The following is a 25,453-nucleotide window of genomic DNA, read 5'->3' on the forward strand; positions in this document are numbered from 1 at the left end:
GCTGCACTGCGGCACTTTGCAATCTTTCTCCATTTAAATAATAACTTGCTCTTTGATTTTTTTCTGCCGAAGTGCATGACCTCACACTTTCCAACATCTGCCAAATTTCTGCCCACTCACTTAGCCTGTCTGTGTCCTTTTGCAGTTTTCAGACTGTGTTATACACTATCCCTTATCCTGAGACTGTAGCCCCTGGTTCTAGACACTCCAGCCAGGGGAAACAACCTCAATAGTTGAGGAATAAATACCAATCCGGACCCTAAGAGAACGTCCCTCTCTCTCCTATGCACGAGGCTAAGGCACCTCCTGTGTGTATATTTCCAGCGTTTTTCTATTTTATTTCAGAACTTTCCTGGTTAGAACAGTATCGTATTCCCAGCACGGCGGAGGAAGGAAGAGAATGTGTTTTCGGAGCCTGTGTTGCTTGGGGAAGCTGCAGCGAACCAGGCATCGTATCGCACCCAGCCACCGCCGCGGGCGTGTGAAGTCACTTGCACACCCGCTCCTTCAGGTGAAGCAGAAATTCGTAGTAGGACATTGCCGATTCGGTGCGGTCATCGACCAAGCGCTGGATGAACACGGAGCGCGAGGTGCTTTCGTCCCTGCCGAGAAAGAGCAACAGGATCAATCCACGGCCGCGATTAACCATCGCCATCCTGTAAAACGCCCCGAGGCACCGCTGCTCGGCATCACACGGTCTTGCAGCACACAAGGCGGCCAACTTTGTTTGATAAACACTCCCGTGAAGCACCTTGGGTCATTTTACTGCCTTAAAGGCGCTTTATAAATGCAGAGTTGTTGCTATCATTCTGTGTGTCAGCCATGGCTCAGTGGGCAGCACCCTCGCCTCTGGGTCAGAAAGTTGTGGGTTCAAGTCCCATTCCAGGGACTCAAGCACAGAAATCTAGGCTGACCCTCCCAGTGCAATGCTGAGGGAGTGCCGCACTGTCGGAGGTGCCGTCTTTCAGATGAGACGTTAAACCCGAGGCCCCGTCTGCTCTCTCAGGTGCGACATAATAGATCCCACTATTTCAAAGAAGAGCAGGGGAGTTCTCCCTGGTGGCCTGGCCAAATTATCGCTCAACCTACACTTAAAACTGGTAATTTATTTCATTGGGAGCTTGCTGTGTGCACATTGGTGCCCTACATTACAACAGTGACAATACCTCAAAATAAAAAGTACTTCATTGGCTGCACAGAGCTTTGGGATGTCCTGAGGTCGTGAAAGGTGCTATATAAATGCAAGTCTTTCAATTCCGTTCATTTTCCCATGCCAATTGCAAACCAGTGACCTCAGATTGACCAGAAACCCAGGGAGAAGGTTTGGCAACTATTTTCTCTCATCAAATATATTATCTGGGTTTTTCTCACACAGAACCCGGCCGAGCGCGGGAGCAGCCCGTGCGGTGACTGGCGCTAGACCCAACGGCAGATTTGTAGATCCACAATTTGGGTGGGGGCTATGGCCGGCTATGGTGCAGGTTTAGGCCGTTTGTACAGAGGAGAGCGGCCGACAGGGAGGGGGAGCAGGCGGAAATGGCTTGCCCGCTCTCAACTGCACTCCTCAAATGTAAAGACACCTTGGGCGTGGGAGGGGGAAACTGGAATGTGAACATCAACCAAGACTGAGATTTGAACGAGGATTTTCCAGCTGGAAACCCATTTTGATGCCAGCACCATCTCGTCAGTCTTGAAAGACCACCGGACGTCTCAAAGCCCTTTACAGCCAATGAAGTACTTTTGGAGTGTAGTCACTGTTGTGATGTAGGAAACACAGCGGCCAATTTGCGCACAGCAAGCTCCCACAAACAGCAATGTGATAATGACCCGATCATCAGTTTTTTTGTTGTGTTGATTGAGGGATATATATTGGGCTGGGACATAGGATCTTTTGCATCCACTTGAGAGAGCAGACGGGGCCTCGGTTTAATGTCTCATCTGAAAGACGGCATGAGACGTTAAGCGAGGTTATGAGACTCGTTGTGTGAAAAGAAGCTTAAATGACAGCTCGGGAAGAGAGTGTAGGTGACATTCTGTCAGTTGAGTTGAGATGAGGCTGTGCGAAAGTTTGTACTCACTTGATGATGAAGCAAGGCGTGCGATACAGCCTCTCCTTCCGTAAGGATGCCAGTAATGTCTGGATGAGTTTCGAAGCGGGATTCTGCAGAATGGGCAGCGGGGTCTGAAACACACCAGCGGTATTAACGCTTGTGTTTGTTCGGGATTTCCCAGTGTTCACATAGTAGACAACCAACGGCCTGGAATTTCCTGGAATCCACTCCCCCTCCGCAGGTGTAACTTCGCCGGAGTTACGTCGCAAATCCCGTCCCGACGGAGCTGCAGCAACGGTGCAAGAGCAACTCCATGGACATTCCAGGCCTGGACAATCGGCAGACCAGCAATCACACCACAACATCACATGCTAGAGATCCCCTTGTGGGGGAAACCAGAACTAGGGGGGCACTGTTTCAGAATAAGGCCTCGCCCATTTAAGAACATAACAAAAGAAATAGGAGCGTGAGTCAGCCATACGGCCCCTCGAGCCTGCTCCGCCATTCAATGAGATCATGGCTGATCATCGGCCTCAACTCCACTTTCCCGTCCGATCCCCATATCCCTTGATTCCCCTAGACTCCAGAAATTTATCGATCTCAGCCATGAATATATTCAGAGATTCAGCATCCACAGGCCTCTGGGACAGAGAATTCCAAAGATTCACCACCCTCCGAGTGAAGAAATTCCTCCTCATCTCAGCCCTAAATGGCCGACCCCTTATCCTGAGACTGTGACCCCTGGTTCTAGACTCTCCAGCCCGGGGGGAAACATCCTCCCTGCATCTACCCTGTCAATCCCCCTCAGAATCGGGGATGAGGAGGAATTTCTTCTCTCAGAGGGTCGTGAATCTTTGGAATTCTCTGCCCCAGAGAGCTGTGGAGGCTGGGTCATTGAATATATTTAAGGTGGAGATAGACAGATTTTTGAACGATAAGGGAGTCAAGGGTTATGGGGAGCGGGCAGGGAAGTGGAGTTGAGGCCAAGATCAGATTAGCTTATGATCTTATTGAATGGCGGAGAAGGCTCGAGGGGCCAAATGGCCGACTCCTGTTCCTATTTCTTATGTTCTTATGAAATGAAAGGGGAGGAGGAGGAGGAGAGAGAGAGAACAGCAGGGTAACCAGATCCCCAGCAGCCAACATTGACAACAGTTGGACTAATGCGGGCAGTTTGGGCACTCCCTTATCATCATAGGCAGTTCCTTGGAGCAAGGATGACTTGCTTCCACGCCAAAAAGTGATGAGTTCACAGGTGTTTCAATGAAGGACCTAATATTCCAGATCCCGAACTACATCCTGAAGGGTGGAAGATGCCTGTGCGTGGATTTTTTTAACGTCTGGTGGCCGTTGCACACCAGCCACCACACGGGCTTGACAGAGCTCGGTCTTAGTCCAGTGGCAAGGGTTACCCAAGGCTAACTGGTGACCAGCTCTGCTGCACAGACCGAGCGCGTACACATATCGCAGTGTGGGCTGGCCCGTGCTGCCCCTGGGCCCTCGCCTCTTCTGGGCTCTAGATTCACGCCTCTCCGTTACATTAAAGCGATGGAAATAGTGCAGCTTGGGCTCACTGGGAGGATCCTAGGGATGAGTGGATTGAGCTACCCTGAGCGAAATAATAAAGAAAGCAAATAAAGGAGCAGAGAAGGTTACGAGGGAATCGAACAGAAGTGTTCAGATTGTAAAGTGATTTGAGAGAGTAAATAAAGGAAGAATATTTGCACTGGGTTGGCAACTTGGTATCTGGGGGGCCATAAATCCAGAATTAAAGCATAAAAGGAAGAGGCTTGAAGATTTTATCTCATGCAAAGGGTTATTAGGATGTGGAATACATTACCACAAGTGGCTGCTAAAGCCAAGAAAGTCACGACATTTAAGAGAGAACCACTTGAAGATAAATATTAAAGGGTAGTGGGAGCACTTATCCAGCCTCCCCGTAAATGCATCGATACTATTTGCCTCCACCTCTCCCTGTGGGAGCGAGTTCCACATTCTCACCGCTCGCTGGGTAAAAAGGTTTCTCCTGAATTCCCGATTGGGTTTATTAGTGACTGTCTTATATTGATGGCCTCTAGTTTGGGTCTCCCCCACAAGTGGAAACATCTTCGCTACGTCTACCCTGTCGAACCCCTTCATCATCATAAAATGTCTGCCAGGTCATCTGTTAGCTTTCCCCTTTCTAGAGAAAAAAAACAACCTTCTCACTAAGCCGCGGGGTCGTGCAGTGGTCAGGAGCTCCTGCGCAGGCTGCTCACTGGCGTTAATACGTCAGAAATATCTGCGCATGCGCGAAATTTTGAATGGGCCGCCCAGCCAGTTAAAGGGACACCGCACTGAAATAAAATGAGTGGGAACATTGGAAAAGAGCACCATCCTGTTCAGTATTTCCTGATAGTTATCAGTTCTCTTAGCATCCTTGTAACTCCTTTTTGCACCGATATCATTTTTGCAATAAGGAGACCAGAACAATCCACAGTGCTCCAAGTGCGATGAAGGCTCCCTTTAAGGCCCTGCTGGGCGACAGAAGAGTCAGGACTTACCAGAGTGCCGGGCAGCGAGGTATAGCTGGTCACGCCCAACACATCGTCTAGGAAACTGGTGTTGCAGTGCCTAACGACCCAGACGTACTGAACCTGAGGGCAGAGGGACGTAGAACAGTCCTGGTCACCCAATCTTCCTCGTTCTCAACCACACGGGCAATTGTCGTACCAGCTGCAAACTTCTTAATCATGCCCTCCTACATTGAAGTCTAAATCATTGATATATATCACAAAAATAGTACTGAGCCCTGTGGAACCCCACTGGAAACAGCCTTCCAGTCATAAAAACACCCGTCGAGCATTACCCTTTGCTTCCTGCCTCTGAGCCAATTTTACATTCAACTTGCCACTTTGCCTTGGATCCCATGGGCTTTTACTTTTTTGACCAACCAGTCATGTGGGACCTTGTCAAAGGCTTTGCTAAAATCCATGCAGACTACATCATACGCACCGCCCTCGTCTATGCCCCTCATTACCTCCTCAAAAAATTAAAACAAGTTAGTCAGACATCACCTTCCCTTAACCAATCCGTGCTGACTGTCCTTGATTAATCTGTGATTTTCTAAGTTCTGATTTATCCTGTCCCCCAGAATTTTTTCCAATAATTTTCCCACCACCGAGGTTAGGCTGACTGGCGTGTAATTATGCGGTCTATCCCTTTCTACCCTTTTTAACCCATGGTACAATGTTAGCAGTCCTCCCATCCTCTGGCACCACACCTGTAGCCAGAGAGGATTGGAAAATGATGGTCGGAGCCTCTGCTATTTCCTCTTTTGCTTCACTTAACAGCCTGGGATACATTTTATCCAGGCATGCCAATTTATCTACTTTCAAAGATGTTAATGTCTCTTCTCTCTCTATGTTTATTCCATTAAATATTTCACACTCCTCCTCCTTAACTACAATGTCTGCATTGTCCCTCCCTTCTGTGAAGACAGATGCAAAGTACTCATTAAGAACCATACCTACATCTTCCGCCTCCACACATAGGTTACCTTTCTGGTTTCTGATAGGCCCTACACTTTCTTTAGTTATCATCTTGCATTTATAAAACATCTTTGGGTTTTCCTTGATTTTTCTTCCCAATGTTCTTTTTAATTTCACCCCTACACTTTATAAACTTCTCTAGACTTGCTGTAGTATTGAGCTGGTATCTGACAAAAGTTTTCCTTTTTTTCCTTATCCTACCCTGTTTGCCCCTTGATGTGGGAGTCCCACCCTTTTTCTTTGTGGGAACGTACTTGCACTGAACCCTCACTATCTCCTCCTTGAATGGCACTCACTGCTCTGACACTGATTTACCTTCAAGTAGCTGTTTCCAGTCCACTCTTGGTAAATCACATCTCAGCTTCGTAAATTTGGCCTTTCCCCAATCGAGAACTTTTACACCTGGTCTATCTTTGTCCTTTTCCATGACTGCGCTAAATCTAACTTAATTATGATCACTACTGCCAAAATGCTCTCCCACTGATACCACTTCCACCTGCCCAGCTTCATTCCCTAAAACCATGTCTAGAATCGCCCCTTCTCTCGTTGTGTTTATTATGTACTGGCTAAAAATGTTCTGAAAGCATTTTAAGAATTCTGCGCCCTCTATACCTTTTAGTTGGTTGAATGTTCGACGCTTGCCTACATAACAACACGACAAAGTCATTTGTTGTATGAAGAGTTTTGAGATGTCTCTGGGATATGATAAGGGGCTCTATCAATGCAAGTCCTCTTTCTCTGCCTTTGAAGGGTTTCCGTGCTGTACAAACACTTACATTGCCACAATCAATTAAGAAGGCCCCGTGCAGAGTAAGATTCTCTGCGGAGAGCTGTATCAGGGCTGGTCTCTTCACAGTCCCCCTGTCCGTTTCCATGGAAACCTATTGGGAGAAAAAAAGAAGAAAGACTTGGATTTTTATATTACAACCGGACGTCCCAACGCGCTTTTCAGCAATGAAGTACTTTTGAAGTGCAATCACTGTTGTAATGTAGGAAACACAGCAGTCAATTTGCACACAGCAAGCTCCCACAAACAGCAATGTGATAATGACCAGATAATCTGTTTTTTTGTTATGTTATGTTGATTGAGGGATAAATATTGGCCCCAGGACTCCCCTGCTGGACTAGTGCCACGGGATCTTTTACATCCACCTGAGAGAGCAGACGGGGCCTCAGTTTAACGTCTCATCTCAAAGACGGCCCCTTCGACAGTGCAGCACTCCCTCAGCACTGTACTGGAATGTCGGCAAGATCCAGGATCCAGGTCGGTGATTGGAGCGCGGGCAGATACAGCAGGAGCGGCGAGGTCGGGGTGAAGGAGCGGCGAGAGATTGTGGACAGATGTAATTGGGGCCCAGGAGAGGTGCGAGTTCGGGGCCAGGGGCCCAGGGGCAGCACGGGCCAGCCCATACTGTGATATGGCCCATGCAGCAGATCAGGACTCCAGTCGTCCTGGTTAACCCTAGCCACTGGACCAAGACCTAGCTCTGTCAAGCTCGTGTGGTGGCTGGTGTGCAACGACCACCACACGTTAAAATAATTCACGCACAGGCATCTTCCACCCTTCAACATGGAGTTCGGGACCTGGATTATCAGGTCCTTTATTGGAACACCTGTGAATTTTTTGACGTGGAAGCAAGTCATTCTTGATTCGAGGGACCGCCTATGATGATGATGGAGTGTCAGCCTAGATTTATGTGCTCAAGTCTCTGAGAGTGGGACTTGAACCTGTTATATATGCAGATATAGATATACTCTCTGTCTAGTCACTGTATAGTTGCATAAGGTGGAGACTTGTTATCCAATGTACTATCAATAAGGTTTACACTGTGTATATACTATGCTAGCACCACTAGAGGGTGCAACTGGTGGAGACCGGGGTTTCCTGCCCCTGTATCAGAGGCTGTCCACCAGAAGGCACTGCGGTGGGAGACCTGAGGGTCACCTGCATAGGTGTGCAGGGCCCAGTATAAAAGGCTGCCCACCGTGCTTGTGCCTCACCCTGGAGTTACAAATAAAGGACCAAGGTCACTACAGTTTGAGTACAACACATTGCCTCGTGGAGTCATTCATTAGTGCATCACAAACATAACAGAATGCACAACCTTCTGACTCAGAGGCGAGGGTGCTGCCCATTGAGCCACTGGCTAGCACTGAAAGGGGATAGAAATAGCATGACACCCCATTGGTTAATCTCGCCACCACCGCCCCTCCCTCTCTGGCACAACATCGATCGAACGAACGAGACAGAACGCGAGAGGTGAAGCGCGCCACACGGTGACCACGGCGCTCACATCGTCAGCCGCCTCGCCGTTGGGGTAATCATCGATCCGGTACAGGTCGGGGTAAACCATCCGTAACACCAAGGTCAGGGGCTGTATCATCAGCTGGGACATCGTGAAAACCCGTTCGTCCAGACTCATGGCTGCATCCGACTGAAAGGCAGGCTGGAGGACAAAATGTAACACGCTCAGAGAGCAGCAGCAACAACAATGTATTTATATAGCGCCTTTAACATAGTGAAATGTCCCAAGGCGCTTCACAGGAGTGTTTGTTATGAGATTAAAAATTTGACACCGAGCCGCATAAGGAGAAATTAGCGCAGGTGATCAAAAGCTTGGTCGAAGAGCTAGGTTTCAAGAAGCATCTTAAAGGAGGAAAGAGAGGTAGAGAGGTTTAGGGAGGGAGCTCCAAAGCTTGGGGCCGAGAGTTGTCCATGAGGGTCCTGACGTTCCAGATCCCGAACTTCACTTTGAAGGGTGGAAGATGGCCAGGCAACAGAAGGCACGGCCACCGATGGTCGAGCGATTGTAATCAGGGAGGCTCAAGAGGGCAGAATTAGAGGAGCGCAGACATCTTGGGGGGGGGGGGCTGGAGGAGATTAGAGATGGGGAGGGGCGAGGGGCATGGAGGGATTGGAAAACAAGGATGAGAATTTTGAAATCGAGGTGTTGCTTAACCGGGAGCCAATGTAGGTCAGTGAGCACAGGGGGTGATGGGTGAGTGGGACTCGGTGCGAGTTGGGACACGGGCAGCCGAGGTTTGGATCAGAGAGCAAGGAGAGAGGTCAGCAGACATTTCTTTACACGGGGCAATGTTCCCGGTTTTGATTTGTTTGGTGCGCGGGCCTTTAACCGACTGCGCGGTCCATTCAATTTTTCGCGTCTGCTCGGTTATTTACATTGAAAAGCCGGTGAACAGCCTGCGTGGGACCTCCAGAGTGCTGCCTGGTCACACAGCTTAGCGGGAACATTGCACGGGGGCTTAGAAATTCAGCACTAAACATGGTTGGGGAAGGAACCCTGCTCCCCCTCAGCTACCCCGTTAATGTCGGGTGCCACAATTTCAATTCGGAAACAAGAAAAAAAGGACTAAAACTGAGACTAAATTTCTTCCTCAAGAAGTAAGATTAAAATTTCCTGGTCCAAAGAGGAGACTCAAACTAAAACCAAAATTATTTCTACAATTAAAACGATCCCCCAAATATTATTATTTCCTGGACTAAGTTTCCCAGGAAATACGTACAGTGGGCTATGTGGAACCATTCAATCAACTTGTATTTGTACAGCACCATTAACGCAGTAAAGTGTCCTATATTAATTAATTCCTTCCAAAAGGGACTGCACAAATATCGGGCAGGAACGGGCTCAGAGATTTATGGGCACAGTCTTGTTTGAGATGGTTTGATTATCCACTTGACACTGTGGGGGGGTGGGGGGGTGCGGGGAGCAGGGCTCAGCAGGTCAGAGGTGAATAGTGGAAAGGTCGTGATAGGAGGAGAGGAATGCAGGCCTGCAGAAGTCCATCGTGGCCATCTTGCCAGTGTCAACGTGCAAACAATACCTCGCCGTGATTTATCCATTACATTCCTCAATTGTTTTATTTCCCCCCAAAAAACTATCCAGCTATTTTGTGCATTGGCCGACGCTGGCTGCCTTGACCAGCTCCCTGGGCAGTCTGTTTAGCAAACTCAGCATCCTCTACAGGGCCGGAGGGGCCTGGGGCAAACTGACCCAATGGGCCGATAGTTCTGTTTGTTCATGTTCATTACATTACGTGTATGATTCTAATTCTGAATATGGAAACATAGGCCGGTATATTCAACAATGAAAGCATATATTCTGTATCAAGTAGGTATATATTCCGGTTCTGGTAACATTGCAATACTAGATTCCTATACATATATACAAATTTCTCTCTAACATATAAAAGAAAACAGTCTAGTACATATTCTATTCTGTATATCGGTATATTAGTGCATATAGGCACTTCTGTATATAGGTACTTCTGTATATTGGTAAATTAGCGTACATCAGTACTTCTGTAAATAGGTACATTGGTGTATATAGGTACTTCTGTATATGGGTCTTGTTTTTCCTCTCTTATTGCCTATTCTATTCAGCCTATTTGGAAGGCCTTATATTTTTTTTCCTACATTTATTTGGTGGACCTGGGGCCCCATCCACCCCATGGTTAATCTGCCCTGTGGTTAATCTGCCCCGTGGTTAGTCCGCCCCGCGGTTAATCTGCCCCGTGGTTAGTCCGCCCCGTGGTTAGTCTGCCCCTGATCCTGTGTGAAGCAGTGAAATCTAAACCGTTTGTTCACCCTCCCTCGTCTGAGATCGAATCCACACTCTCAGAGTTTGATTATGCATAAATATTCTGCAGGTCTGTTTGAAATTGTAGCATCTCATTGAAGAGAAATGGATTTTTACTTATTCCCTCATCATAAACCAGCAACTGTGCCTTGAACAGTAAAGGCGAACCCCACAATATTAGATAAAAACAGAAGATGCTAGAAATATTCAGCAGCTGTGGAGAGAGTTACAGAGTTAACGTTTCATGTCTGTGACCCTTTCATCAGAACTGAAAGAATTAAGAGAGTATTATAGATTGTGGAAGCGGTTGACTTCATAGAATGTTTACAGCACAGAAGGAGGCCATTCGGCCTGTCGAGCCCCTGCCGGCTCTCTGCAAGAGCACCTCAGCCAGTCCCACTCCCCCGCCCTGTCCCCGTAGCCCTGCAAATTTTTCCTTCAGGGACTTATCCAACTCCCTTTTGAAAGCCACGATTGAGTCTGCCTCCAGCACCCTCTCAGGCAGCAAATTCCAGATCCTAACCACTCGCTGCGTAAAAACGTTTTTCTTCATGTTAAAATAATAAATTAGTAAAAAGAAAGACTTACATTTATATAGCGCCTTTCACGACCCCGGATGTCTCAAAGCACTTTACAGCCAATGAAGTACTTTTGAACTGTAGTCACTGTTGTAATGTGGGAATCGCAGCAGCCAAATTGCGCACAGCAAGCTCCCACAAACAGCAATGTGATAATGACCAGATAATCTGTTTTTTTGTTCTGTTGATCGAGGGATAAATATTGGCCCCAGGACACCGGGGAGAACTCCCCTGCTCTTCTCCGAAACATGGGATCCTTTACGTCCACCTGAGAGAGCAGACGGGGCCTCGGTTTAACGTCTCATCCGAAAGACGGCACCTCCGACAGTGCAGCGCTCCCTCAGCACTGCACTGGGAGTGTCAGCCCCGATTTATGTGCTGAGGTCCCTGGAGTGGGACTTGAACCCACAACCTTCTGGCTCAGAGGCGAGGGTGCTGCCCACTGAGCCACGGACGACACATGATAATTTCCCCCTTTACCTTCAAATGCGCGTGTTCGTCAAGTAATTCTCTGTGGCAAGCCTCGATCTAATTCAATGACGAAACAAGGGGGGGGGGGGCTCGAGGGGCTGAATGGGCCCCCTCCTCCTGGTCTGTGTTCCTTGTTGCGTGACCTCTCACCTGCTTGAGTAGGGCCAGGATGTAGAGTGGAAGTTGCTGCAAGCTGTGGGGCAGGGTGAGTGTGGACTGCTGCAGGCTGCCGGCCGAGCTGCGATAGGCAACGAGAACCTCGGTGAGCACTTTGATCAACTCGTCTCGGGCGGAAGCCAGGCAGAGCCTCACTGAACGGTCCACCGCTGCAGGAAAATACAGGGAAAGGTCAGGTACAGACGGGGAGACACAACACAGAGCGGGGAGATGGAGCCCAAATCAGAGGGGGAGGGGGTGGGGGTGGGTGGGGGGGGGGGGGTGGGGTTGGCGCCACCGGGTCTCGCGGAATTGTACGGTTGTTAGCGGAAGCGCAAATCTGGTCATGCCCAGCTCCCACCAGTAGCACCCCGTGCCGTTGCGGCCTCGCTGATTATGTCGTCGCCGTGTGTAGCGCCCCCCGTTTTCTCCCGGTGGTGAAATTTGGTCGGGCGCCAGCCTCCCGGGTCGCGACCCCTGCTCGCGGGGCGAAGTTTAAAGGGGGAGGTGTGCGCGCGGCCACCGTTTTGTCCTGCTGGCTGACTCGCCCGCCGGCCGGCCGTTTCCCCCTCCCGCGGGGATCCGTGCCGCGAGGGTGCAGCCCGGCACTAAGCTTCTGCGCGGTTTCGGCACCCCGCGTGTCGCCCGGCGGCCTGGGGATGAGTGGGGGGGGGGCGGGGAGGGGGGGGGGAGGACCCTCACCCCATTGCAGAGCTCGCAGTGCGCCCTGCCCTTTAGCGGAAGGGAAGGGAGCTGCGCTCGCGTTAGCGCTACACGGAGAGGCGGCATTTGCGCGTTTACCGCCCCCGCCATTGCGCTCCACTTCCTCTGGGGGGGGGGGGGGGTGCGGTAACCTCAATTTGACGGCCGGGGCGGGATTTCCGCACCGGGGGTGCAGCAAGTCCTGCGTTGCCAAGGTTACCGCCCCCAAACGGGGCAACACGCAATTTCTCCCCCAATATCTTTAACCCTTAGGCAGCCAGCAGCTTCAATATAGTTCAGCCCCCGATCACTTTGGAAGAAGTTTCCAGTTCGCGTAATAATAACCCTAATAATAAAGTAAAAAATCTCATTACATATCAGAAATAGCTGTAAGAAATATCAAAACATACAGCTTTAATCTTTATCACCTACCCGTGTTGACCTAGCTCTTAATCCAACTCTACCTCATTACCCTAAAAGCACAGCTTCGCACCAGTACTATCATCGCTCTTCCCAATACTCACCTGATCTACTGTTCCTTGTCCTGCCTCCTGTACAACATCAGCCCTGTGCTCGCTGACAGTCATCGGCTCCCGGTCCAGCAACGCCTCAAGTTAAAAATTCTCATCCTTGTTTTCAAATCCCTCCACCGTCTCCTCGTCCCTATCGCTGTAACCTCCTCCAGCCCCACAACCCTCAAAGATCTCTGCGCTTCCCCCAATTCTGCCCTCCTGCGCATCCCCTATTTTAAAATCGCTCCACCATCGGTGGCCGTGACTTCAGCTGCCTGGACCCCAAGCTCTGGAACTCCCTCCCTAAACCTTTCCGCTTCTCTACCTCTCTCTCCTCCTTTAAGACGCTCCTTAAAACCTACCTCTTCGACCCAGCTTTTGGTCACCTGCCCTAATTTCTCCTAATATCCCCTTTTGTGGCTCGGTGTTGGATTTTTGTTTGATAACGCTCCTGTGAAGCGCCGTGGGACATTATACTACATTAAAGGTGCTATATAAATACATGTTGTTGTTGTATGGTCCATTGTTATCCACCAACTCGATCCTAAAATATGGTATCACCACCAAACCCTGCCCTTACTAATTCCACTCCTCACCCTGGGCCCTGTATTCCAGCCGTGCCCAGGGGCCTTGGCCGTCATTGGCCACAGAACTGGAGCCTCGCACACCACTTCTGCTGTTTAACTCCGTGTTCCCACACAATTGCAGTTATCTGATACTAATGGATCTTGGGGCTCTGATTTAGAGTTTATCCACCAATAGACCAATGACTCTATAAGAGCCGCCCTTTCCAGTCTGCCAGGCCCTCAAAATTCAAACAATAAATAATAAAGAAAAGAAAGACTTGCATTTATATAGCCCCTTTCACGGCCACCGGACGTCTCAAAGCACTTTAAATACTTTTGGAGTGTAGTCACTGTTGTAATGTGGGAAACGCGGCAGCCAATTTGCGCACAGCAAGCTCCCACAAGCAGCAATGTGATAATGACCCAGATAATCTGTTTTTGTTCTGTTGATTGAGGGATAAATATTGGCCCCAGGACACCGGGGATAACTCCCCTGCTCTTCTTCGGGATCTTTTACATCCACACTGAGAGAGCAGAAGGGGGCCCCGGTTTAACGTCTCGTCCGGAAAACGAATAAGTGTAAGCGCAAATAGAACTGAGTAGTCTGGGCTACCGGCCAGGGCTTAGGAACAGGAGGGGGCCTTTCAGTCCCTCGAGCCTGTTCCACCATTCAATGAGATCACGGTTGATCGGTATCTTAAATCCATCTATCCGCCTCAGTTCCGTGACCTTTACTACCCTTACCCAATAAAAACATTTTTAATTGACCCCCCAGCCTCAACAACTTTCTGCAGGAGAGAGTTCCAGATTCCCACTGCCCTTTGTGTTCTGATTTTAAGTCTATGCCCCCTTGTTCTGAACTCCCCCACCAGAGGGAATAGTTTTTCTCTATTCACCCGATCAACTCCTCTAATTATCTTAAACACCTCAATTCATTCGCCCCTTAATCTTATGAGGATAGGTTGAGTAGGTTGGGCCTATACTCATTGGAGTTCAAAAGAATGAGAGGTAATCTTATCGAAACATATAAGATAATGAGGGGGCTCGACAAGGTGGATGCAGAGAGGATGTTTCCACTCAGAGGGGAAACTAAAACTAGGGAACATAGTTTCAGAATAAGGGGCCGCCCATTTAAAACTGAGATAAGGAGGAATTTTTTCTCTCTGAGGGTTGTAAATCTGTGAAATACTCTGTCCCAGTGAGCTGTGGAGGCTGGGTCATTGAATATATTTAAGGCGGAGATACTCAGATTTTTGAGCGATAAGGGAGTAAAGGGTTATGGGGAGTGGGCAGGGAAGTGGAGCTGAGTCCATGATCAGATCAGCCATGGTCTTATTGAATGGGGAGCAGGCTCGAGGGGCCGAATGGCCGACTCCTGCTCCTATTTCTTGAGTTTTTATGTTCTCAATTTAAGTAAATACAAGCCTAGTCTATGCAACCTAATCTTCTCATAATGTAACCCTTTCGCCCCGGTATCATTCTGGTCATATGGGGGGGTGGGGGGAGGCCCCCATATGTTGTATGCGATGTGTCCATTCGATGATATTTATCACTATCTTTGTGTTACTGCTCACTGTACCACAGTTAACTCGATATCTTACCCATTTTAGCAAGAATTCCCACCATGGCGGCTATATTCACTCCTGCATAAACTTCAGCGATGGAGCTGACAACGGGCAGGCAGTACGTGTAGATTCGAACCCGCCGTTCACCTGCAAAACACGCACGTTGCAACCATCATCCATCGCTGTCGTGCTCCGCAAACTAAATAAATGGGGCGGGGGCTTGTGGCGGGGAAATGTCAGAGCACAGAGAAGTTGGGGGGAAATCAAGGGATATGGGGATCGGGCGGGAAAGTGGAGCTGAGGTCGAAGATCAGCCATGATCTTATTGAATGGTGGAGCAGGCTCGAGGGGCCGAATGGCCGACTCCTGCTCCTAATTCTTATTATGTTGGGGTTATTCTGCTTAGAGCATAGAAAGTTAAGAGGAGATTTGATAGAGGTGTTCAAATTCCTGAAGGTTTTTGATGGAGTAAATAAGAAGAAACTGCTTCCAGTGGCTGAAGGGTCGGTGACCAGAGAACACGATTCAAGGTGATTGGCAAAAGAACCAAGGGCGACATGAAGGAACATTACTTTCATGCAGCGAGCTGTGATCTTGGACGCGCTGCCTGAAAGGATGGTGGGAGCAATTCAATATTAACTTTCGAAAGGTAATTGGACAAATAATTGAAAAGAAAAAATTTGCAGGACTACGGGGAATGAGCGGGGGGGGGGGCGAGGGATGGGGTGTTGGGATTAATTGGATCGCTCTCTCAAAGAGCCGGCACAGACACGCTGGGCTTCCTTCTATGCTGCATCATTCTATGATTAACAATGGATCAATGAGTCGGTTTTAAGGGGGGAGGGCAGGGCGGGGGGGGTCTTACAGAAGAAAAAGGAGGTGGACAAGTGACGGGGGGGGGGTGGGGGGGAGGGGAGTGGGGGGATGTAGGATGGGAATTCCACAGCTTGGGACCGAGGTACGGCCTCAGTGGGGTAAAGGGAAGTAAAAGTGCACGAGAGGCCGAAATGAGAGGAGCAGAGAGTTCAGAAGAGGTTGTGGGGGCTGGAGGCGGTTAGAGAGATAGGGATGGCTGAGGTCATGGAGGGATTTGAACGTGAGGGTGGCACTTTCAATTGAAGAGATAGAACCTGTCCTAGTACCAGTCCAACACAGCCACACTCATTCCACTCCAAAAGTAACTTGTTGCGTGACCAAGGTGCTAACTTGCCGGGCTATGGCGACACAGCAGGGCAGTGCGACTAATTGGACAACTCGTTCAAAGGGGCACAATGGGAAGAAATGCTGTATCGTTGTACGATTCGGTGATAAAGGGTTGTCGAAATGCACAGCCCACTGCCTGATACCAAGCAGCACACGCCTTCAGTCCTGGAGAGGAGACTCTTGGCAGCCTGCTCGGCTAACTGCCCCGTGTGACCCAGGGGAGCTCGAGGTTGACACGGGATGCAACAAGGAAGGAAAATAACTCATTGCGCGCACTGTCACCTCTCCCCCTTGGTCAGCAGAAAAGCTTCTTCCCCAATAGAAAGCAGCCATTGTCTCTCCTGCAGCCCCTAACATGAATAAAAGCACAACCTTAGTCGTGCCACACCGATGACGCCAATGGTCCCCAAGAGAAAGGGTAGATCAGTGGGTGACTCAGCCAGGGCCATGGAGGGGGGGGGGGGGGGCTGGTTTCCTGCTTGAAGGCTGGTACCATAGAATCAGAGCGATTTACAGCTCAGAAGGAGTCCATTCGGCCCATCGTGTCCCCGCCGGCCGACAAAGAGCTACCCAGCCTAATCCCACTTTCCAGCTCTTGGTCCGTAGCCCTGTAGGTTACGGCACTTCAAGTGCACATCCAAGTACTTTATAAATGTGGTGAGAGTTTCTGCCTCTACCACCCTTTCAGGCAGTGAGTTCCAGACCCCCACCACCCTCTGGGTGAAGAAATTTCCCCTCATATCCTCCCTAAACCTCCTACCAATGACTTTAAATCTATGCCTCCTGGTTGTTGACCCCTCTGCTCAAGGAAATAGACCCTTCCTATCTAATCTATCCAGGCCCCTCATAATTTTATACACCTCAATAAGGTCTCCCCTCCGCCTCCTCTGTTCCAAAGAAAGCATTTGCACTGAGCTTGCGGAAGTGCCGGGCACGTTCTCTCCTACCTTGGCAGGAAGTGTAGAGTAGCGAGGATTGGAAGACCACAAGCGAGCTCACGGTTACAGCCCCGTCGATCGTCATCTGAAAGGCAAACTCTGCCTGAGGACAGACACAGGGCAGGGACAGCATCTGTGTTGTCTGCAGGAACGAGTTTCCATAGAAGGTGTCTAGGACCAGGCCTGCAAATCAGAGGGGTGAAATGATGGTTACCACGGCGACTGTGCTCTTTAGTCTTGTGATTGGTTCGTGCGGGTGACTGCACCACCAATCAGGACCAAATGAACAGACGCGCAGCGCCCCCTTTTTTTAAAGGAGTGCCGGAGGTAATGTATGCGCCTGTGAATATGGTCACGGGTTTGCGGAGCTGGTGAGAGGGGGTCGTTCGGCCCGACTGCCTGCCTCTCTTCCCCGGCTACGTTCGAGCCAGGGTGTCCCTGGAGATGGAGCACGTGGTGTCCACCGGTACGCTCGCGGCCTTCCGTGAGAGGTGGGCGCCGGAGGGACTGGAGTGCATCATCACCCCCGGCAACCAAATTTTAATTTGACCGTTTATTGTCCAAAAGTTTTATTGTTCAACGTCCAAAGTTTAATTTGTGATTTTATTGGTTTTAGTGCCCCCTTTTAAGGGGGGGCACTTGATTTATAGTTTTACTAAAATAGTTGTGGAGTTGTTGAGAGGGGTCGTTCAGCCTGACTGCTTGACTCTCTTCCGCGGCTACGTTCGCGCCAGGAGATGGAGCACGCGGTGTCCACCGGTACGCTCGCGGCCTTCCACGAGAGGTGGGCGCCGGAGGGACTGGACTGCAATATTACAGCAGGGAACAGAATTTTAATTTGATTTGCTATGGTTTCCTTAAAGTTTGTGTGTTAATTTGAGAGTTCTAGTACCCTTACCAAAGGGGGGTACTTAGCTTAAAGTTATAATTTAAAATAGTTGTAGAGCTGTTGAGTTCTGAGTGGCTTAGCCAGTCACATGATGTTCACAAGACTCAATAAAACCCCAGCCAGTTAGGTTCGGGGGATGAGGCAGGTGGTTGCGAGCCAAGTGGATAAACATGAGGGAAGGAGGGAAGGGTTGGGAGAGGAGGAGGAAGGGAGTGAGAGAGGGAAGGGGAGATGGAGGATGAGAGAAAGGGTATGAGTTCGGGGCCCAGAAGATGCGAGGGCCCAGGGGCAGCACGGGCCAGCCCACACTGCGATATGTGTGCGCACTAGGTCTGTGCAGCAGAGCTGGTCTCCAGTCTTCTTGGTTAATCCTCGCCACTGGACCAAGACCTAGCTCTGTCAAGCCCGTGTGGTGGCTGGTGTGCAACGGTCACCATACATTAAAAAAATCCACGCACAGGCATCTTCCACCCTTCAGGATGTAGTTCGGGATCTGGAATATTAAATCCTTCATTGAAGCACCTGTGAACTCATCCCTTTTTGGCGTGGAAGCAAGTCATCCTCGATCCGAGGGACCACCTATGATGATGATGGATAAACTGGTAATACGTAGTGTGATTGTTAAACCTTTTGTTAATAAACCAACTTAATAGCAATGTGTTGCTACGACTTCTTAAGCAAAGAACCCATGAAGCAAATACATTGCAGTGGCGAAAAGGTTCCAATATTGAACCTTATGGGGAGCGGGCGGGGAAGTGGAGCTGAGGCCAAGATCAGATCAGCCATGATCTTATTGAATGGTGGAGCAGGCTCGAGGGGCCGTATGGCCTACTCCTGCTCATATTTCTGATGTTATGTTCTGGGTCCTGTCTCCAAACCACATTCGCTCCCGGCCGTCCAACCCTCGGGGGAGGCAATCCAACAGCAAGGAGGGGATGACACTTTTAGAAATGCTTGTCCCTTATATTGCAATTTCACACTGAATGGGATTGGCTGAAGCAGGCGTTATCATCAATTTCCTGCGTTCTTGCAACGTCAGTTATCCAGGAATGGTGCGCCTGTTCACATCGGTCCTATGCGAGCTCAGGGTCACCCGTCCGCTCACCTTGTGTGTATCTGATCCTCAGCTGCCCCTCGTAGCCGACGGAGCGAGTCAGGTGGCACCGGAATTCCTCCCGCAGTTTCTCAACCAGGGCGGAGCTGTGGATATGATGGAATGCTGGGTAATAGTACACAAAGCCGCATGTGTACCTGGGAACGCAAGCTGCAAAAACACATCAACTGTGCAGTACCGTCACTTAACAGAGTCCAAGACAACATCAGCCAGAAAGTTAACACCCTTGTGACTGGGCTCCCACTTTAACCAACTGTCCTTCCCCCATCAGTCTCCCAATTCCGTGAGGTTCCTCTCACCTGTCCCAATGGAATAATTGGATCGCTCTTTCAAAGAGCCGGCACAGGCACGATGGGCTGAATGGCCCCCTGCTGTGCGATAGGATTCCATAGTCCTACGATAGAACGCCCTGGGCCACTGACTGAGGTCACCGCAAACACTCACCTATAGAAGCAAGGTCGGCGTATCGCTGGCTCAACAAGAATAGGTCCACTCCCGTCTGCTGGCCACAGAACTCGAGTGCAAGCATCTTGTAGAAATCAACAGCGGGTCCCAGGTGCTTGGCTCCCTTGTGGAGGGAGAGGGAGAGAGAGAGAGAAAACACCATTCAACCCGAACACTTGGAATTCAGAGCCACATCTATGTCTTATCTTGATCACAAGTGCTTTTTTTTTTTACACATGAACAGTTCACACTGTGAAAGATTGTGAAATGAGGCATTTACAACTCAGGAGCAACAAGGGTAGACCATTCATCGTGGGAACGGAAACACGACCAACAGCTCACAACTTACACAAATCACTAAATGGAGCGAGGCAGGTTAACAAGGCCAAATAAAGCATTGGAGTTCATTCCTGGAGGGATAGAATTGAATAGCAGAGAAGTTATGTTCAACTTGTATGTGGAATGTATGTACCTGTGAGAATGCTCACAGGTTTGTAGAGCTGTTGCACTCCTCGTAGGACTGCTCCTGGGCACGGCCAAGGGGGCGATCAGCCGGTCCAGGCAGCGGGCGGTCGTTCAGCCCGATTCTGAGGTAAGGGGGGGGGGGGGGGCTCAGGAGAAACTCAACCTACCAGGGTACTATCACCAGGGTCTTCCCGTGGTTGCAAGGCCCCGCAGCCGATGCTGGGTAACTGGGTCAGGAAAGCCGACACACGACCACCGCAATAGGTCAGGAGTTTCTGGGCAGCCAGCAGGGCCGGCCCAAAGGCGCACTGTGTCTTCTGAGTCTCTCTGAACATGTCCGGCAATTCCTCCAGCAGGGAGACGACGAGCTGTGGCACAGAAGTGGAGAATTAGTCGAGGAATTATAACGGAGCACGGTCACGTTCAAACATGTCGCCGGGCAGCAGAGGAGCCGTATGGATCTTTGCACAATTGCACAATCTGATTCAGGCTTTTCACTGCTGATATATCTATAAGGGTAAGTGGAATTGAGCTGGAAGATCAGTCAGAACTTGAACGGGCTGAAGAGAAGGAAGGTGTGATATCTTTGCTCAATAATAACATCAAATGAGTCATTTCCCCTCTAACATCCTTCCCCAACATACTGCGCTATGTGTGCGCACTGGGTCCGTGCAGCAGAGCTGGTCTCCAGTTGTCCTGGTTAACCCTTGCCACTGGACCAAGACCTCGCTCTGTCAAGCCCGTGTGGTGGCTGGTGTGCAACGGTCACCCCATGTTAAAAAAATCCACGCACAGGCATCTTCCACCCTTCAGGATGTAGTTCAGGACCTGGAATATTAGGTCTTTCATTGAAACACCTGTGAACTTTGTGACGTGGAAGCAAGTCACTGGGCCCTACTCAAAATTAGCAAGTCATCCTCGACTCGAGGGACTGCCTATGATGAGGATGATGAGTAATTTGACCAGCAGGGCAGGAAAAACATCTTCAACACAGAGAGAGTTGCGAGGCCGTGGAATTCACCCCCAGGGTTTGTGATTGAGGTAGTGACTTTTCAACACTCAAGATTAGATGGATAGGTGGATGAAGGAAAAAGCGACTGAAGTGAGAAGGATACATAAGGAATAGGAACAGGAGCTGGCCATTCGGCCCCTCGAGCCTGCTCCGCCATTCTATAAGATCATGGCTGATCTGATCATGGTCTCAGCTCCACTTCCCCGCCCGCTCCCCATAACCCTTCACTCCCCTATTTTTCCAAAATCTGTCTATCTCCACCTTAAATATATTCAATGACCCAGCCTCCACAGCTCCCTGGGGCAGAGAATTCCACAGATTCACGACCCTCTGAGAGAAGAAATTCCTCCTCATTTACGTTTTAAATGGGCGGCCCCTTATTCTGAAACTATGCCCCCTAGTTCTAGATTTCCCCACGGAGGAAACATCATCATAGGCAGTCCCTCGAAATCGAGGAAGACTTGCTTCCACTCTAAAAGTGAGTTCTCAGGTGACTGAACAGTCCAATACGGGAATTACAGTCTCTGTCACAGGTGGGACAGACAGTGGTTGAAGGAAAGGGTGGGTGGGGAGTCTGGTTTGCCGCACGCTCCTTCCGCTGCCTGCGCTCGGTTTCTGCATGCTCTCGGCGACGAGACTCGAGGTGCTCAGCGCCCTCCCGGATGCTCTTCCTCCACTTAGGGCGGTCTTTGGCCAGGGACTCCCAGGTGTTGGTGGGGGATGTTGCATTTTATCAAGGAGGCTTTGAGGGTGTCCTTGAAATGTTTCCTCTGCCCACCTGGGGCTCGCTTGCCGTGTAGGAGTTCCGAGTAGAGCGCTTGCTTTGGAGTCTTGTGTCGGGCATATGGACAATGTGGCCTGCCCAGCGGAGCTGGTCGAGTGTGGTCAGTGCTTCGATGCTGGGTATGTTGGCCTCACAGAATCTTATATGCTTGAACAGGAACAGGGCGGGTAAATGTGATGGGGCCTATTTGCTCGCGAGGAGAGTAAACGCCGACCCGATTGATCTGTTTGCGTCTTGTTGTAAATTGTGTGTGTAAAGCAGTGCATTTAATGTTAAGCTGCATTACAATGAGCAAGGGAATCATGTTACCTGTCTGCTCTGTTGAAGATTCACCAACAACTTATCTTCACTTGGGACAAAGATATCTGAAAGAAGATAAACACATGTGATCATTGCGAAGATTGCAAACCCTGTTCATTAACTGCAGCTAACCAGCTCCTCTCTCCGGCCGATTCAGGGTATCAGCCCTGGCTCGATATATATCCAAGTCTTTCTTTCTTACTTCTTCCTTTGTATAGCGCCTTTCACGACCGCCAGACGTCCCAAAGCGTTTTACAGCCAATGATGTGGTTTTTGAAGTGTAGTCACTGTTGTAATGAGGGAAATGAGGCAGCCAATTTGCACACAGCAAGCTCCCACAAACAGCAATGTGATAATGACCAGATAATCTGTTTTAAGTGATGTTGATTGAGGGATAAATATTGGCCCCAGGAAACCGGGGATAACTCCCCTGCACGTCTTCGAAATATTGCCATGGGATCTTTTACATCCAGCTCAGAGAGCAGACGGGGCCTCGGAGGTGCCATCTTTTCTGAAAGATAGCACCTCCGACAGTGCGGCGCTCCCTCAGTACTGCACTGGGAGTGTCAACCTAGATTTCTGCACTCAAGTCTCTGGAGTGGGACTTGAACCCACGACCTTCTGACTCAGAGGCGAGGGTGCTGCCCACTGAGCCACGGCTGACACCTGACGTAAGGAGATATTAGGACGGGTGGCCAAAAGCTTGGTCAAGAAAGTAGGCTTTAAGGAGCGTCTTAAAGGATGAGAGGCGGAGAGGGTTGGGAGGGAATTCTAGAGCTTAGGGCCCAGGCAGCTGAAGGCACGGCCACTAATGGTGGAGCTATTAAAATCGGGGATGCTCAAGAGGCCAGAATTCAAGGACACAGAGTTCTCGGGGGGTTGTGGGGCTGGAGGAGGTTACAGGGATAGGGAAGGTCGAGACCGTGGAGGGATGTTAACATGAGGTCGAGAATTTTTAAATTTGCGGCTGTTATCAAGGGGCTGATTTTTATTTACTCAAATATAATTAGTGATATTTGACGTCCATGTGGAAAGATGAAGCGAGGAGAGCTGTACATTTCCACCTGCGAGGCAGCTGCGGAGCGACGTGGGCAGGGTAACACTGGAGAGGAGGCAGCAGCTGTGGTTTAGACAATGTCCGTGCAACACATTGTCCTCGATGAGAATGGCGATCGCTCCACACCACACAAAGAGCCATTGTCCCCGGCACACAGACATTGCGGCCTCGATATTAACCCCTCCACGAGGGGCGGGAGAGGGGTGGGGGGGGGGGTTAAAGACTTAAATATGGGGAACGCGCCCCAACACACCGCGTGCGCACACAGCGCCTTTTCTAGGGCAGTGGGTGTCGCGACATCCTGGAGTCTCGCCACGGAGAGGCGTGACACTTCATTAGCATATTTAAACGTGCAGTGCGGAGCCCAATTTAAAATTCGCTACTGCTGCGCGAGTTTCCCAGGGTGCGGGAAACCTGGCAGTGAAAGGGAGGCGGTAGCAGCCCGCTCCACGCGGTGAATGCCTTTCACGGCACTGCTTGTGGGCCAGGAGGAGTCGGAGTAAGCCCCTCCCCAGGCCCCCTCAAGGAAGCCTTTGGCCCCCACCGCCCCGATCGCCAACCTCTCTTCCTCCCAGCCTCAATCGCCAACTTTCCCTCTCCCCTCCCCCGCTGTGTTACCCCAGCCGATCACTCCCGCTCGCCGGACAGGCTATCAATCTGGCCATTGAGTTCGGACGGATCTCCACAATCCCCAAACTTGCCGGCACCCTCCGGCATAAATACTGGGGCCTCGCTGTGCATCACACCGGCTGCTTTTGACAGAGTGAGTGCTTCGACAGTCACTGGAACATTGCACTTAGGGTCCATGTTATGGGGAGGCTGAAAACAAGGTGGTGTTTGTTAACTGCTGCTTGAAACTGTGGTGCTGGACAAAGAGTTAAAAGAAAGACTTGCATTTATATAGCGCCTTTCACAATCACCGGACGTCTCCAAGCGCTTCACAGCCAATGAAGTACTTTTGGAGTGTAGTCTCTGTTGTAATGTGGGAAACGCAGCAGCCAATTTGCGCACAGCAAGCTCCCACAAACAGCGATGTGATAATGACCCAGATCATCTGTTTTTTTATTATGTTGATTGAGGGATAAATATTGGCCCCAGGACACCGGGGATAACTCCCCTGCTCTTCTTCGAAATAGTGCCGTGGGATCTTTTACATCCACCTGAGAGAGCAGACGGGGCCTCGGTTTAACGTCTCATCTGAAAGACGGCACCTCTGACAGTGCGGCACTCCCTCAGCACTGCACTGGGAGTGTCGGCCTAGATTTATGTGCTCAAGTCCCTGGAGTGGGACTTGAACCCACGACCTTCTGACTCAGAGGCGAGAGTGCTGCCCACTGAGCCCCGGCTGACACTAATGCAACAGAACAAACTGATTCTAACACCGCCCCCAGTAAATAACGTCTTACCATCAATATCAGCCACAACCATCATGTGGGGTCGGGCCAGGCCACTGTGGAAATGGTAGAAGTTCACGGTGCTGTCAAATGTGATGAACCCAACGCGGGTCCGTGAATCGCCTGGTAACCTAGGTAACAGAGACAGGATACAGGGTTAGAGGTGCGATCAGTCCCTGCTGTGATCACCAGTTTAAGTGCAATAGGACTGCTCTGGGGCGGTGGGTGGGGCGGGCGATCCTGGATTTGAACTATCATAAAAGGACACAAGCACAGAATGAGCAACGTTTCAATCACTCCGTCAGACCACTCCTCTAAATGATCACCGACAATCGACCCTGTCGTAAACTCTATCCAACCTGTAATGCATTTGCTTCATGGGTTCTTTGCTTAAGAATTCATAGCCACACATTGCTATTAAGAACTAGTGGGTTTATTAACAAAGGTTTAACAATCACACGGCACATTACCAGTTCATCCACCAGGCTCACAACCACCTGCCCCATCGTGGATCCCCCGAACCCAACTGGCTGGGGTTTTATTGAGTCTTGTGAACATCACGTGACTGGCTAAGCCACTCCCAACTCAACAGCTCCACCAACCTGTGTGTATGCTCTCAGGGGCGCACATTACACTAGGGAGCCCGCACATCCGACTGGCCAGCTTCTCACTGCAAAATGGGGGGATTGTCCTATGAGGAGAGATTGAGTAGACTGGGCCTATATTCTCTAGAGTTTAGAAGAATGAGAGATGATCTCATTGAAACATACAACATTCTTACAGTGTTTGACAGGGTAGATGCAGGGAGGATGTTTCCCCCCGGGCTGGGGAGTCTAGAACCAGGGGTCACAGTCTCCGGATAAGGGGTCGGCCATTTAGGACGGAGATGAGGAGAAATTTCTTCACTCAGAGGGGGGTGAATCTTTGGAATTCTCTACCCCAGAGGGCTGTGGAGGCTCAATCTCTGAATATATTCAAGACAGAGATCGATAGATTTTTGGATATTAAGGGAATCGAGGGATATGGGGATCGGGCGGGAAAGTGGAGTCGAGGGAAGATCAGCCGTGAATGGCGGAGCAGGCTCGAGGGGCCAAGTGGCTGACTCCTGCTCCTAATTCTTATGT

The 25,453-nt window shown here is 50.1% G+C and overlaps 1 protein-coding gene across 1 annotated transcript in view; it reads right to left on the reverse strand.

The window, feature by feature from the left end:
* Window positions 1-487: 487 nt before the first annotated feature.
* The window catches only part of LOC139235168 (protein transport protein Sec24B-like), a 57,258-nt gene continuing 32,292 nt past the window's right edge, over window positions 488-25,453 (reverse strand). The window contains exons 8-20 of the mRNA XM_070866388.1: window positions 24,342-24,460; window positions 21,888-21,943; window positions 19,950-20,150; window positions 19,318-19,441; window positions 18,865-19,023; window positions 16,880-17,053; window positions 14,766-14,876; window positions 11,379-11,554; window positions 7,876-8,028; window positions 6,358-6,462; window positions 4,595-4,687; window positions 2,079-2,182; window positions 488-602 (exon numbers count right to left, since the gene is read on the reverse strand). Coding sequence (XP_070722489.1) covers window positions 488-602; window positions 2,079-2,182; window positions 4,595-4,687; window positions 6,358-6,462; window positions 7,876-8,028; window positions 11,379-11,554; window positions 14,766-14,876; window positions 16,880-17,053; window positions 18,865-19,023; window positions 19,318-19,441; window positions 19,950-20,150; window positions 21,888-21,943; window positions 24,342-24,460 — 1,690 coding nt within the window. The remainder of the gene's footprint in view (window positions 603-2,078; window positions 2,183-4,594; window positions 4,688-6,357; window positions 6,463-7,875; window positions 8,029-11,378; window positions 11,555-14,765; window positions 14,877-16,879; window positions 17,054-18,864; window positions 19,024-19,317; window positions 19,442-19,949; window positions 20,151-21,887; window positions 21,944-24,341; window positions 24,461-25,453) is intronic.

The sequence above is a fragment of the Pristiophorus japonicus genome, chromosome 22 (assembly GCF_044704955.1).
Source record: "Pristiophorus japonicus isolate sPriJap1 chromosome 22, sPriJap1.hap1, whole genome shotgun sequence".
Classification (NCBI taxonomy): Eukaryota; Metazoa; Chordata; class Chondrichthyes; family Pristiophoridae; genus Pristiophorus; species Pristiophorus japonicus.